General features: G+C 30.1%; 2 protein-coding genes across 2 annotated transcripts; both read right to left on the reverse strand.

Moving 5' to 3' along the window:
- Window positions 1-141: 141 nt before the first annotated feature.
- LOC113865944 (U-box domain-containing protein 11) lies at window positions 142-1,625 on the reverse strand. Its single transcript, XM_027500772.1, has one exon. It carries the CDS (start codon window positions 1,479-1,481, stop codon window positions 489-491), a length of 993 nt encoding a protein of 330 aa, XP_027356573.1. The 5' UTR covers window positions 1,482-1,625; the 3' UTR covers window positions 142-488.
- Window positions 1,626-4,185: 2,560 nt separating this feature from the next.
- Window positions 4,186-7,160, reverse strand: LOC113865578 (aspartyl protease AED3-like). Its single transcript, XM_027500247.1, has 3 exons — window positions 6,678-7,160; window positions 5,325-5,799; window positions 4,186-4,625 (listed from the first exon to the last, which is right to left on the reverse strand). The coding sequence occupies exons 1-3, from the start codon at window positions 7,134-7,136 to the stop codon at window positions 4,267-4,269; spliced, it is 1,293 nt and encodes a 430-aa protein (XP_027356048.1). The 5' UTR covers window positions 7,137-7,160; the 3' UTR covers window positions 4,186-4,266.
- Window positions 7,161-15,922: the final 8,762 nt, after the last annotated feature.

Raw genomic sequence — 15,922 nt, forward strand, 5'->3', positions numbered from 1 at the left:
CAAAAAGTAGTGCTGCAATTACAGACCAACAACAAATTGATCACCACCCAGTAGCATAACAAATCACCTTAAAGAATGCAGATAAATCTGATCTCAAATTTCAAAGCAAGCACCAAAGTAAAGTCAGTATATTTACCAACTAATCTCTTGAAGCAAGTGTCATATCATAAGCCACCTTCATTAGTTTCAAACATTAGTTAACTAAAAACATAAACAAATCCAAAACAAAACTACTCATTAGCATAAGAATAACCTGAAAGTAGTTGTTACTAGTAAAAAAAAAACCCTTTCTTTTTGTTAGAATGTACAATACATCATGATATTGATCATATCACAACATAATCAATAGAATATAATCACACCACCACCACCACCAACAAAAATAGAACAAAATCATCCCCTAATTTGTACACTGAACTCGCCATCCTAAACCTAAATCAAGCAAAGAACAAAAAGAATAATAAAATTTCATTACATAAGAATCAAACTCAATCCGAATCATGATTCCGCAACGAACCAAACGATGAACCGTTATCACTACTCAACACCAAACTGACATTGCCATTTCCATTCTCATTGCTATCACCGAGCAAGAGCTTCAACAACTCCGTGGCCTTACTCTTCCCCTTGCCGCTACCACCATCTCTAACGTCGGCGATTCCGTCCAACGCGCCGAACGCCACCACGTCCCTAACATCGCCGGCGACCTTCTCGCCGCCACAGCGCACCAAATTGAGCAGCGCCGACACGGCGTTCTCCTTGGTGCGCATGCTGGAGCCGGTGGCGAGGTCCAGCAAATCTGCGAGTACGCCGACGCCGGAAACTTTGACGAAAGCATCGGCGCTGTCCTCGCAGCCGGCGACCTGCGCGATCACCGCCGTCGCGTCCTCCACGATCCCAATCCTACCGTCCTTCACCACCAGCGAAAATAGCGCCGGAACGACGCCGAGGTGCACCATGGTGCCGCGGTTGAGAGGGTGAAGCGCGACGGCGAACAGAGCCTTGAGCGCGTCCTTGATCGTGCGCGGAGGTGACGACGCGTGGCAGCGCAAGATATCGATCAGCGCGTAAACGATCTCACGTTTAGCACCGACGACAGGACGGTACTGGTCGACGGAGGAGAGGATGCTGTGGATGACGGCGGCGGATGATTGAACGGCGGCGGCGGAGGAGGTTGAATTGTGGTGCGAGATCACATGCGCGATAGCGTCGAGGACGCCACGTGTCGACATCAGAGGCTCCTTTTCGGTGATGGAGAGGTTGAGGAGTGTTGCTGCGGCGTTCTCTTGAGAAGGGTGGGAAGAGGAATAGAGGGTTTCGGCCAGGTATGGGATTGCACCCAATTCCGCAATGACGGGTCGGGTTTCCGGGTCTTGCTTGGACATGAGCCGGAGCTGGCAGAGGGCATCGATTCGGGCAGGTTCGGAGACGGAGCTTAGCTTCGAAACCAGGCTTCGGACGCTGCGGCGCTTGGACTCCATTTTGGCCGGGAGTGAGGTTCGGGAGAGTTAAGGTGTGTTTGGATTGTGGGGCTTTCTATTGGGTGGGGTGGTTGGTTGGAAGGAGAAGGAAAAGCGAAAGGGAAAGCGAAAAAGCGCGTCGCCGACTATTCCAAAGGTTAAATATAAGAGAGGGGTGTTTGGGGGTTAGGTTGGGGTTGGAGGCGTCACCATGTACGCCTCAGAAGATGGAGTCGTGGCGGTTTCGCGCTGCGTTGACTCGTTGGAGCTTCGACGTTGACAAGATGCTTTTTTCGTGCGCGTTAAAGGTTACCATTTTGATTCCTTTCATACTCTTTTTTTATTTTATCAATTATAAATTATAATCAACTTGTGTCAAAACCCCTGTTCATTCCAATTTTCAATTATATTTTAATACATATTTTAAATAGCTTTTTATTTCGATAAATATTTTAAAACAATATTGACTTAATTAGTTAGTAAACAAGCTTTGTTTAACTCAAATGTTTTGTAGACTTAATTAAGTTTATTCATAATATGTTCTTCCAATGACTACACCTATGTAGCTGTGGTTCCTCTAATTTTAATTATTTATATTTAATTTATCTAATTTTTAAATGCTTAATTTTGATTCTCTTAATTTTAATTGTTTACATTTATTCTTTCTAGTTTTTAAATATTCATATTAAGTCTTTTATCTTAAAATTTTATACAATAATTAAGAATATAATGAAAGTATGCTATTTTATTGATTTATACAAACAAGTAAGAAAATATACATAATATTCAAATAAAATATAATATTTAAAATATAATAGAAGTTTTAATGAAAAACTTAATTTAAACATTTAAAAGAATAACTAAATTTGAATGATTAAAAATTAAAATATCAAAATTCCATAAATAAAAAATTAAAGAGACTAAATATGAGTAATTAAAATTAAAAAATTTAAAATTATATATTTAAAAAATTAAATATAAACAATTAAAACTAGAAAAATTAAAAATACATGTTTAAAAAATTAGAAAGAAGCAATTAAACTTAAAAAACTAAAATCATACCTACGTAAAGTAAAAAGATAAAAACTATATAATTAAGGCAATAAAATATAAAGCTTAAAGTTATACGGTAATGCAAACATATTTTGGCACATTACAGAGTAGATAACGACTAAATAGTTGTTAAAGCATATAAGTGACATTTTCAACTACCACAGAATGATAAATTTGTATAGTTTAATCTTAAAAAAAAAATAAAAATTGTTAAGGGCGATGAGCACCGCGTTCTTATTTCTGAGCTATTTAGGTTGATGAGTACCTTTGTTCTATATGCATTATGCAGAATTGCAGATAATTTGGACTTTAATTTAAGAATTTAATTATTGATTTGTGGCTAAATGACATATACGTCACACCTATAGCAACATATAATATGAAAATTGATTTTGATTAAATTAGTATTACAACATTTATGATAAACTATAATAAGTGTTCGAACTCATTATCTCTAAAGTGAATGTAAACATGTAAAAAAACAAGTCACAGGGAGATGATAAGAAAAGCTGATGTAGTATGATGTGTCCAAAATTAATATAATTGCGCAGAAGTGAATCTTTGTTTCCCTAAGAAGTATTTCATTATGGTATATAATAGTAAGTTGTAAAACTATATATTGTTAGTTTTTAAATATAAAATAAAAACCCATTGACTTCAAATTTATTTGGTTCTAATAGTAAATACTAATTTCTCAGTTTAATTTGATTCGTATTAAACAAATGAAATGTCAAATATTTCATTAATATAAATTTTACTTTTTATAATAATTTATTATAAAAAATGATGAGCGAGAGTAACATGGGTATATATTTGCAATATTAATTATTGTTGGATGAATGTTGACCTTTTGTCACATCAAAATGATATATAAATAACATAAAAAAAAATAAAAGTGGATAAATGCATTTCTTAATAAAGGTGGAAGATATCGTTGGTTGTACCCAGTTGTCAACATATATAAATGCAAGGTGGTAGACTCCATTCGACGGACATGTCAACAACCTATACAAACGTCAATTATATTTATTTCCACTTTTCTAAGGTGAGATAAGATCAATTAGTGACCAAAGATGAAAGATTATGTATTGGATTGAGAAATTTTATGGCTCAAGAGGCTGTAAACTCGTGCAAGGAACCTTACCTTTTATAATTGGTCAACTATATAACACATGGTTTTTATGTTGGTGTGCTATTGGATGACCATTACCTAATATCCAAAATATAAATGTAAAATTGACATTTTCTATCTACTTTAATCAAGACTTTTCTTGTATTTGAAACACTCCAACCGTTAAACTACTAAATTATTATTTTTTATTTAAAGACTAAATTCATAATTTAACCTTAAATTTATTAAATACTATAAATATAATATGGTAAATGAATGGGGTCATATTTCCAAAACGACAATGGTATGTATAACCCGTGACCTTGTACCATAAGGTAAGTGTTACATCAATTCAATCAAACATCAATAAACGACACGGGGGATTGCTACAGATATATAAACCCGTGACACATACCATTACAAAGCTACAAACATAACTTCAAACTTGGAAACTTAGAAGTAATTGATTCCTTAAACAAGGTAGCCCACTACGTTCTATATAGTTAGCAACAAACTCTTTGGCAAAGAAAAAACCAAAAACCCATAGGAATTATGTAGATAACTTGCAATGCTAATTAGACATTGTTATTAATGTAGGAACAAGTCATGAAAATTCTTGACAAATTAAAGAACCACATTTTATTAGCTGCAAAGTTGACGAGCTACACCAAGCCTTGAGTTGGGCACGTCGTAGAGCACACGGTGGTTTTGTTGTTGCATGTTGGCTATCACGTTCAACACCGAGTTCACATTCTCCGGCGCCGCCGCCATCGCCAAGCACGTGACGCTGCCGGCAGTGCTGTGTATGAGGATGTTGTCCTGTGGGAGTGTCACATTCATGCCTGAGAACATGAATGTTATCGTGGGTGCAACAATTGGAACTGTGTAGCATGTGTCAAACCCTCCTAGGCTCGTCACCGTAAGTTTTGCCCCAACTCGTCGCCGGAACTCGTTTCGGACGGCCGTGTATGCCGGTTCAACCAGCCGGGTGAACACCGTGCCTAGGTATTTTTAACAAGAAAATCCCATTTCAAATAATCTCTAGTGAAATTATTAATTCTTGTGTAGGATTATTATAATTATCTCTTTTATTACTTTTTTTGCCAGCTTCTAATTTTATACATCATTATTATCTTTTTTATTTTCTGCCTTTTGTTTTATTGATTAAAAAAAAAAAGGTGTAGAGTATCCACAATATATTTGATCTAAATGTTGAAAAGTGGGGGTGTTTTTCATAAACGACATGTGGAGCATGTATGAACCCAATTCTATGGCCCAATCACCCTAGCATTTTGACTCAAAACTTGACCAAATTGTTGTCATCATGGATCTTATAATTGAGCTTCATCTTGAGAATGGGGACAGAATAGAGAACAAGTGTTCACCATTTATGTTTTGAACGTAAAAGGGAGAAACAAAATACCCAAAAGTAGAAAAACCTAAAGAGACGGAATCATATGATACATTTCATGACACAATCTATCATAATAATTAGTCTAAACAGTGAAAACTGAATAGTGTTTAGATTGAATATGAGAACCCCACCATCCCACAATAATATATTATAATATATACATACATGATTAAATTACTTAAAATATTATGTACATTTTTTAACGTTTTACCATTCTAATAAGATGTAATAGTTTATATTTATTGTTCTTATTTTTTATAATAAGAAAGTATTGATTAGACGTTACCAGAATCAAAAATGGTGCCTGCGCCGGTGGTTGGGTTGAACGCCAATGCCGGCGGAGGAATATCCACAATTCTTCTGCCAACTCTAATTGCAACCAAGTTAACATAATAGAGTGAAGATCTTCTAGGATTTCTGAGGAGAGGGGTAAACTTGATCCTCTTGGGCTGGGCTACAGGCCCAAGTCTCAGTGACCCAGTGAAATTGAGGGTTTTGAAGCTGGGCAAACAGTAAGAAAATGTAGATTGGTATATCGTTTGGGTTTGGCCCAAAAGTGATAACGGGCCACGGCCCAGCCCCAACAATCCTTGTGGTGGTACTGAGCTCCCTGTTGCCTTTTTAATGCAACCAAAGGTGTAGGCTGGAATTGGGTCAGTGGCTAGGGTCAGCGTGTCTTGGACCAGGTCAGCTGCCACGGAGGAGGTGCCATAGGTGAAGTTGAATGCACACGCGCTTCCTCCGCAAGTGGGGTTGGGAACCTAAATATTTGCACAAAAGCTTAAGAGTAACGTTGAGAAATGATAAACATCACAGTAAAAATGGAAAATTAACAAGCAACTTTTGCAAGTCTCGTGAACTTTTGTCTACTAACGTAAATAGAGCACCGACAAGGATAAAGACTGCTCGGATTGTACATGGATAAGTTAATTCTACGCCCAATAAGTGGCGCGTGGGACCTTTAACGTCCCAGGTGTTAATTTTTGTTTATAGTGACCCTTTTGTGATGGGAAGAGGTAGATAGAACACGTGACCCCTTTTGTTGCTGTAAACCTAAGATATTCTTTTGGATCATTCCAAACATTTGAGTAATGCTCTTATCAAATTGATTTTAATCTCTGTCAAATATTATTCAGAGTTCTTTTTGTAAAGGTTAATTATTGTACCTTCAACACAGCTCCCTACGTTCATCTTATTTTTTAAAATTCAATGTTCATGATATATTGTTGTATATGAAAGAGAAAGAAACTAATTGTTTTATCTAAAGTTAGTTAAAAGTGAATTTGCTGATAAAACATAAAAATAAAGGTAAATTTACAGTAACATTTTAATAAATTTACGATATACCTTAAATTAAACCCACAATTCAAGTGTTATTTTACTTTTAAAAAGCAAGTTCATGAGAGTTTTTTCCAATAATTTCCGAAGTAACATTATTTACTTGTTTAGTAACCTCAAATATAAATATGCAGTTAGAATATAGTTTGTAACTCTCATTCATTATTTGGTCAAAATGATGAGATCCAAACATTGCAAGCGCCACAAAAATGAGGGTGTGAGTATGTGATTTGACAAAAAGGGTAAAAGAAGTAGGAAGGAAGTAGAAAATGTTGGAAGAATGGAAGAATGTTGATGACACCTGTTTGCACTGAGGAGCAGCACAACGAACTTGGCTGAAGGATTTGGACTTAGCAGGAGCAAAGGGTGTTGCAGTCGAACAACCAACACAACCAGTGCAAGGGACCCAGGCAGCATCATTGCTAGTGTCCATGGCCATGAGAAAGGTCTGAGATGGGGTACCAATTTTGGCCTTCACTATGTATGTAGGGCTCTGTGTGATTTGCCTGCCTGAGGCAATTGGTACAATTGATCTCCCAGCAACCAAGTTAGAGAGGTATTGCATCCTAGCTTGGTCCTTCTCTTGTAGCTGTAGAACACTCTCTTCCCATGACATTGCCTTTGATGGCCTAAATGGGGAACATGGGCTGAACACATGGAACACTTGCAGGGTTGAGCCATGGTCTTGGCCATCACATTTTGGGTCTAGCCCTTTGGCTAGGGAGAAGAGGAGGAAGAGAAGTAAAAGTGGGGTTTTCATGCCTGTTAAGGTTGAGATTGTGGTGCCTTCAAATATGAACTTAGTGATATATATATATATAGTAAAACAACTAACATTGTGAAATCCTTTTAACTTACAAATATTTGATGTGACATTAATTGAAGATAAAATGTTAAAATCGATTAAGGTAGTTTTAATATGTACAAAAGAGATTATTGGAAGTGTAAATAAGAAAAGTAGATAGAATGGTTTTTGGTTTTATGAAAAGAAATAAAATAAAGTTAAACAAATTTTAAAAATATTTTATATGATAAGTAATATTTTAAAAATATATATATATTTTTTATCAAATTTAATAATATCATATAGTCATTTTCATCTTTGAGAGATTTTTTTAGGGGATATGGTTTTGGAGGGGAATGAGAGCATGGGTCACTGAAGTTCTAATGTAGTGGGTGACAAATAGAAGTCGGTGGGTGCTAACAGACTGTACTCCATTTGGTCTTGTAGGGTGCTAAGCCTAATTCTTGTGTCACAAAATATTCCACTTGGAAGCTACCATTACATATTATGGTTTCAGGCATGTATTTTTGGGAAAAAAAAAACCAAAATGATTATATATTGCCTGAGTCTGCACTAAAGTAAAAAAGAAAAAGTTAAGTCGCGGGCTACTATAAGGCTAAAGCATGAATAGTTGGATACATGCCTCAAACTCAATGATATTGTGGTTTCTAATAGTAGTGCAGAATCATTTGAGGGCTCACATTGGGTATCTGTGTCTAGTAATCTACCCAGCAATGCTATATAATATTGTGGGAATTTGCAGGTTCGAGGAGTGATAGAAAAAAGAAACATTGATAATTGACATGTTATGGGTTAAAGTGATATCATGCCTCGTGGAATGGTTATAATGATGTGCTTAGCAAACAATGACGCCAATGAGGGATTGTTGAAGTACCATAATGCACCATCATTTCTCTACTACTACCATTTGCATGTTAGTATTTTTTAAAAACGTTTTCAGAAATTCATTAATAGTTTCATCTAAGGTTGTAAGTTGTAAATAACAGAAAAGTAACCGATCTCTTAATTAACTTACTTTGCTAACGTTGATTATCTGATTTTTGGGATAGAAGGACATACATTGATCCCACGTTAGATTCAGGTGAATTCCTTGCAAGAAGACAATTCAAACTTAGCTGCAAACCAGAAACCGTGATTTCAGCTGAATTGACCTGTGGCTGTGCCTTTTTAATTCTCTTCTTGGATTTACCTTCTCATGGTGGAATTGTAATTTTATTGTGTCTACTTCTTTTCTTTAAGTCATTGGATTTGCAGGCATTATACTTACAAGTTTGCTTTTATTTGTTTGTTAGTAATAAACAAATAACGAAGCAATCTAATTAGTATAATTACAAATCATAACACAAATAAATAATATTCAACATAGTGAGTCAGATATCTTATAATTAATAATAAAAATAGTATACCCCTCTATATCCATCACTACAAGTTATCCAGTGAAATCTTACAAAGTCAGTTTCTGATATATATATATACATATGTTGTCTGAGCTTAATTTACTGTAAATATGGTCCTGAGCTACCTATGCTTTGGAAGGTGTGAGATATACATATTCTTTATATTGGACTTGGTGAGACCATAAACCATGGAATATTCAAAGTGCTTGATTAGAAGAATAAAAGAGGGTAAACCGTAAACATACCCAAAACTCAAATCCTAGTGCCAAAATTATCATGCCTTACAAGAAGGTTGATTTAAGATATTGCTAAAGATTCTTAATTAAAAAGGGGTAACACGATTCAAAAGAGCAATATTATTTGCAATGTAGGACCCAAAAAAAATGGGACTTAATCATTCGTTCCAGATCCGAAATTGTTCCAAAACTGAACAAAGACGGTATAATAAATTCAAAGATCTAAGGGCATACTTATATATCCACATAAGACACCAACTTAGTGAACAAGCTTGAAACATTAGGTGATGTGTTTCTTAATTTGTTTTGTTTGTTTCATATGCTACATTAATTAAATATTAGAAGTGAGATCTTGATCTGAACATTAAATTTGAATAGCAAGGGAAATGAAGATAGAGAAAACAGGAAAAGAATATCCTCTAGTTCATTTTCATAATGTCACATTCGAACATCTTTATGAAGGCCATTGTGCAGTCAAGCTCAGCTCTGCAGGAGTTGAACAACTAGTTGGGACATTGGCCTATTATATTTATTAGTCATTGGATATCATTTCAGTAGTATTGGAATCTATATTAACACTCAACATGTGATTTCACCATTTTGATTGGGAATTGCAAAAGCCATAGCCATGTGCATCCTTGTTAATTCCACTCACAAAATCCCACTGCAGTGATAAAGGAGCCAGAAACGACACACTGTCAATTTAATTCAAATTGCAAGAGTAAGGCCCTAAAATTGACGATTTATTACTTAACATACATTCGAGTGTTTTGGATAAAATAGCTGCTTTAACTTTCTGGTTTGACAAAAAAGTAATCACAATATCATTGAAGAAAAAGCCACTTTTAATTCTACTAGTTAACATGTGAGCCCTTTTGAATTTTACTTTTGAAACTAAGTTTGAATTAGTACTTCACAATCATCAGGGCAAAATAATAAAATGAAAGAGAAAATATTAAATATAACTAAATTAAAATAGACGTGGAATGGTTAACTGAAAAGAAGCGCTCGTGACTAATGGAAGGAGGAAGAAAAGAACACTTGTCACTTTGTGGTGTCATCAGCACAATTACACACTTTTAACGCTCTCTGTCTTTTCTTGTGCAAGTTTTGTTCACCACCACACCACCGTTAATTATTTTTTATTTTATTTTTATTAATAATTTAATTTTTATCGTCACGGGAACCCATTGGGGAACTTGTCAAAAATTGCTTTTGCCGACAGTCACAAGCAAAAGCACGCGCTCGCCACCGCACAACCGTACGATCACGATTTGTGACGTCATAACTTTATCTCATAAATAAATTTTTATTATAATTTCGCAGCATATATTTTCATGATGCTTATGCTAATGGTACCCTAAGTTTAACTAAAATCAAGTAATAAAATTAGAATAATCAAATATTTAGTTTATTTTGTTAAAAATAATAAATATAATATCTTAATAAAATAAAGGGCTCCTTTTTTTTATACATCTCTTTTGTCGTTGTACAATTTATTATAACAAAATTTATATAGAAATAAATACTAGAATTTACACGACTTTATCTTAAATTTTCAGGTTCGAATCTGACATTCATAATGGGGAATTTATATGCATTTTATTGAACAGAGCATTATTTTTCTCACTTTTTCTCTACATTCGATTCACCAAAACACGTATATGGCAATAAAATTGTACGCTTTTGAGGAGTGCTGAGAAAGAAATGTGCCTACAAAATAGCACGTTGCATAATATAACTCCATTTTGAATAATCTATAAACAAACAGGCCATTGAAATTCTTGTTTCTAGTATATAAATCATTACGATAATATTTGCATTCTTTTAGTGCCAATTTCATAGGATTGCATAAGGCATTGCTATGATACATTTTTTTTAGCAATTAATAGAAACCAGTTAAAATAAATTAAACTATTTTGGCGATGAAGTATAAATATAGCTAAAAAATCATCAAAATTAAATTGCTAAAAAATATTAATAATCTTTCTTAATTGTTCACTTACATTACTGTTAAGAAAAGTTTTTTAAAGCTCTTCCCTTCTCTTTTTAGCATCACTTCTCTATTTGTGCTTGTAATAAATGTAATCAACATTGATTACACTACTGTAACGAATAATTTTATATCATAGAAATTTTGAAAGATAAATTTTAAATAAAATTGTAAAATCTTATTCAATGCTTAAATTCCTCTAAAAAGGCCTAAATTAAAATTCACTTTTAAGCCTACATGAACATTGGGTAGCTCTTAATTAGCTATAAGCTTCTTTTTATACAAGTTAAAATATATACTTATTCTTTATAAATAACACTTATTTATAAATTAGTTTAAATACTTAAAATATTATAAAATTTATCTCCTGTGCAGGGATTTTATTACATATCACTTCTTGTCATTATAATATAGTTTAAAAAATGCTAAAATATTCAATGACAATTAAAAGAACAATAATTTTTATTAATACAATTAAAATAATATAAACTAAAATATAATAAAAAAATTATAACAATTAAAAAATATATATTAAAACTAATTCATAAATAAATATCAACTACAAGTATCGTGTATTTTAATTTTTTTCAATTTATGACATGTGCATGCTCTTTAAATCCTTCAACTTGTATACATATTGAAATGATTAATAAAATAATGCTACTCAAGAATGCATATTATTATGTTGTTGGTTAATGTGTTTCATGTTACGTTTACATTAATGTCATAAATAAAATTTTATATCATCGAATTTAAAAGCATTGTATAAGTGAAATGTTACAGTAAAGAAGATGAAAGTCTTTTAAAATGCTCATGTGTTAGTTAAAGTGTTTATGAATCAAAGTTCTTTAAATTATTTTTTATAAAAAGAAAGATGAAAAAGGTTATTAAAGTGCTTTAAAGACGTACTTTAATAAAAACAACATACCACTGGCCCAAGAAAGTACTTTAATCAAAACAATTGCTAGTGTCTAAATTTTGAAAAAAAAAATTGTTTTGTTTATAAGTTACATTAAAGGAAAAAAAAGAAGAAAAGAAAATATTTTAAAAAATAATTTTATTTAAGTTTCTAAAAATTAAAAAAAAAAGTGATTGAAATTTTTTAGATGTCTTTTAATTTATTTTTTCTTGTAATTTTTTAGTTTTCTTATTTTAAATAAGATTTATAATTAAAATAAAGAAAAAGTTTAATCTTCGTTGCATTATTTTTCAAACTATATTTTTTTTCCTTTTAAGTGAATTATCATTTTTATTCTTATGTTACTAAAATTCTTTAAAATAGTCTTTAAATTAAATAAAATATAATTTCAGTCTCTAATGTATATAATCTTGATCATTAAACATTATAACAGTGTAATTGATAAGTGAACTTAACATGTTAAATATTAATTAAGCGTAACACTTGACATTTAATAAGAGACTTTGCAAAGAAACAAAGTTAAAGGTTTATTTTTCTCAAAATTGTTAATTAGAGTCACAAATAATTTCTTTCTAAACTTAAAATCTATAAAATTATTCCCTAAAAGTTTCTAATAAGTCAAAATAATCTTTGGTCTTCATATAATTCTTAATCAAATTATTTAATTCTTAAAAAATCCTTAATCTAATGATTTGGTCATTATAATTCAAAATCAACTTTTATTTTTTCCTCCTCACATATTGTTGCATTCTTCATTGTTTTATGTTTTCTATCCAAACTTCACTACTATTTATTAACAAGGATGATAATAGATAAAGTAACTGATAGATACATGCAAAATTTATAAATTTTAATATGGATGAATGCGGGTATAGATACATAAGTACCCCCCACCCACACACACACACATATATATATATATATATATATATATATATATATATATATATATTATTTATGTGAGAGAGGCCTTAACTCCAAAAGTTCACAATAAGAGGAAAGTAGGATTAATAATTAATACTTTATATATTTAGTTAGGTTCTCTCTATAGTTATTAACAATTATGTAACTTACTCTATCAAGAGTTGTGTCTTATAAATGTGACTTACAAAGAAATAAATAAGCCTAAAACTCTATTATAATTATTATTGATATTTGTAATTATTTTTATTCTAATTTCATACAATCTTATTTGAATAATTTTTTACTTACAATAAAATAACTAAGAATTTAAGAAAATAAGAATCTAACACACTTTTAATTTTGAAAAAGTTTTTATGGATGTTTTTGTTTTGTAAAATTTTGGTCAAGATAAAGATTTTACTATTTATTTTGTATAATTTCATGTCTTATATTTTTTACTCAGTTCATAATTTTTTTGTAAGCATAATTATTTAATTTTTTTAATAGACAAATTTTCTATGTTAAATTTTTGAGTAATATTATCTTTTAATACATGATTCTCTATTTTAAAATTTTTTCTATGCAAAATAAAAGGTTAAAAAATTTAATATAAATAATTATGTTACTCAAATAAAAGAATGCATATTTAAAGATATAAAAATCCATCTAACTAAATTTGTTTTATAAAATTAACATAAAAATATATTTACCAATAAAGTAAACTATAAGAATAATTTTTTATATTTTTAATAAACAAATTTATTTACTATTTTATATCATATAATTAGGTAAATACAATTTAATTGTTACATAGTTGATATAAAATTTAATTCTTATTACGTAGTTATATGTTTTATCTTCTATTGATATTGTTGGACCAAAGTAATATATAAACTTGAAAAATAAGAGTTTATTTGAAGAGTCTGATTTTGATAAATAAGTAAAATAACTTAACTATATCTATTATTTTAACTTTACAATAAATAATTAACTACTTTTTTTTAGGTCTTTAAGAGTGACAGTACATGATTCTCAAATTTATGAGTTGATTGTTTTAGACATCTTAAAGATTATATGTAAAATTTTATTTATAATTTTTAAGTACTTAAGTTTAAAAAGTTAATGTATTAAAATATACTTAACAACTATGATTTTTAAATATTTATTTTTTATTTATATTTAAACTTTATTAGAAAGATATATATCAAACTTTTGTATTGTTATGTTATTTATGTAAAATTATATAAGTATATTTTTTTATACGTATTTTTTTTTTTAGACAAGTGCAAGTAATAAGAACATGTATGGATATGCGAGTACTTAGAGGAATTAAAATTATTATTTACTCAGAAATAGAACTAAGAATAAATATTTTTTTTAAACGCAAGTATGAGAATGAGTATTATAGTACTTTACTCATTTTCATCCCTATTTATTAGAATCTATAATTCAAACACAGCATGCTATTCTTTGAAGACTAAATTGACTAATTAAAACTTATTTAAATGTAATAACTAATTCTTTCGGAATTGTTTAGTCAACAGGGACCAAGTTGCTAAAAGAGACTAATTATTTATGATAATTAATGTATGAGTGACAAAATTAAAATTCAATGATTATTTATGTTATGAATTAAAATAATTTTTTATTTGATTTAGAGATTATTTTGATGAATTTGACAAAATGAAAAGAAGTTGTTAATTAAAAAAAAGCTTTCAAAGAAAGACTTAATGTATTAATTAAAGTTATCGTAAGTTTTAAGTATTTTTCTTTATTTGAAAACACATTTACATCTTGATTAGTGTACTGAATAGATGAGAATGTTTTGATTGTTGTATCTATATGTATGGTCGGTTTGACTTAAATTAATTTGACTTTAAGCACACGCTTGAGAAGAAGTAATAAATTATAAGTTTTGTGTTGAATTAAAATTTCATTGTAAATTTACATTTTTTTTAAATTAATTATAAATTATTGGCTTATTTGGATGTTGGTGTTTTTGTTCTTATATTATCCTTGTTATTATTATGTCATGTTGAAAACCCACTTTATGTCAATGCCATTTTTTTGGCTCATTCCCCATCATAATAAGTTCAAAATTGGAGTCAACTCTCACTGGGTAGAAGGGAAAAGGAAAAATAAAAAATCAATTTTCTCTGCTGTTCTTTGATATATTAATAAATATATAAATAGAAAATATTACCTTATTTTTATCTATTTAATTTATGTACGTCCCAAGGACATGGCTAGGCAATAGGTATAGAGTTGTACTTGGTTAACTGATTAAGACAGATATTTGAAAAACTTGGCCACGGGCCTTGTATATTTTATAACTAAATAAATTTTTACACTTTTCTAATTAAAAATAAGTATAATTAATTAATTATTTTAAATTCATTCTTTATTTTTCCCTTTTTTTTTTGCTAATCTTTAATTTTCTTTTGGTTCAATTTAAGTTTTTCATTATTATTTTTATCTTAACTTAGTTGTTTAATTTTTATTTCTGTCTCAAGTTAGTATTTTTGTTAAAACGGTGGTTGAAATTTAAATTCGCTATTTGGATTCATCTAATTCACTATTGATTGAAATGGATGAACAAATAAGAGCGATATAAAGAAAATATTAAAAAAAGAGAGTAAGATGTGTAATAAATAATATGATAAAAAAATAGAGATAAAAAGATAAAAATAAATGAATAATAATAATAATAATAATAATAATAATTTTGCATGGTAAAAGGCCTAGAGGTTAACATGTCATCAAGTTTCATTTTGGGTATGTGCTTTTAGATGCGACATTGAGATCGTTTATGAATTATTGGGTGAAAACGAGTTTTACTAGATTAAGTTTTATAAGACTTTAATTGGGTCATTTTTCTGTCTTTCTTTAAATTTGATAAATAATAAGAGTTTAATCATAAAATTTGCTCTATAAAATAAAAGAATAAAACTAAAAAAGATACTTTCACTCCTCTTTTAAGTAAAAATAAATAAATAACAATGACACTTAAAAATCAGTTTACTTTTTTTTTTCGTAGTAATTAAAGCAAAATGTTTTTTACCTAACATTCAAATATCATCTTTTCATAATAATCCTCATAACCATGTCATTACATAATCTTTTTTAGTCTATTATGAATTATTATAATTTTTTTAAATTTATTTTTATGGTGAGTTTAATTTTAGTCTATATATATATATATATATATATATATATATATAACACATTTGTTTATATTTTGATACTTGTACAAAACATATGTTTTTTATTATTTTTATATGTAATACATTTTT

This window comes from Abrus precatorius, unplaced genomic scaffold (assembly GCF_003935025.1).
Source record: "Abrus precatorius isolate BTA unplaced genomic scaffold, Abrus_2018 Scaffold4, whole genome shotgun sequence".
In the NCBI taxonomy this organism is placed as follows: Eukaryota; Viridiplantae; Streptophyta; class Magnoliopsida; order Fabales; family Fabaceae; genus Abrus; species Abrus precatorius.

What these genes read in the sequence shown, in the direction of transcription:
- LOC113865578 (XM_027500247.1), bottom strand. Translation starts at nt 7,136, where the DNA reads ATGAAAACCCCACTTTTACTTCTCTTCCTCCTCTTCTCCCTAGCCAAA. An exon ending in CTGCTCCTCAGTGCAAACAG is followed by an intron (nt 5,800 to 6,677) that starts GTGTCATCAACA and finishes GCAAATATTTAG; the next exon opens with GTTCCCAACCCCACTTGCGG. An exon ending in AGGCACCATTTTTGATTCTG is followed by an intron (nt 4,626 to 5,324) that starts GTAACGTCTAAT and finishes AAAAATACCTAG; the next exon opens with GCACGGTGTTCACCCGGCTG.
- LOC113865944 (XM_027500772.1), bottom strand. Translation starts at nt 1,481, where the DNA reads ATGGAGTCCAAGCGCCGCAGCGTCCGAAGCCTGGTTTCGAAGCTAAGC.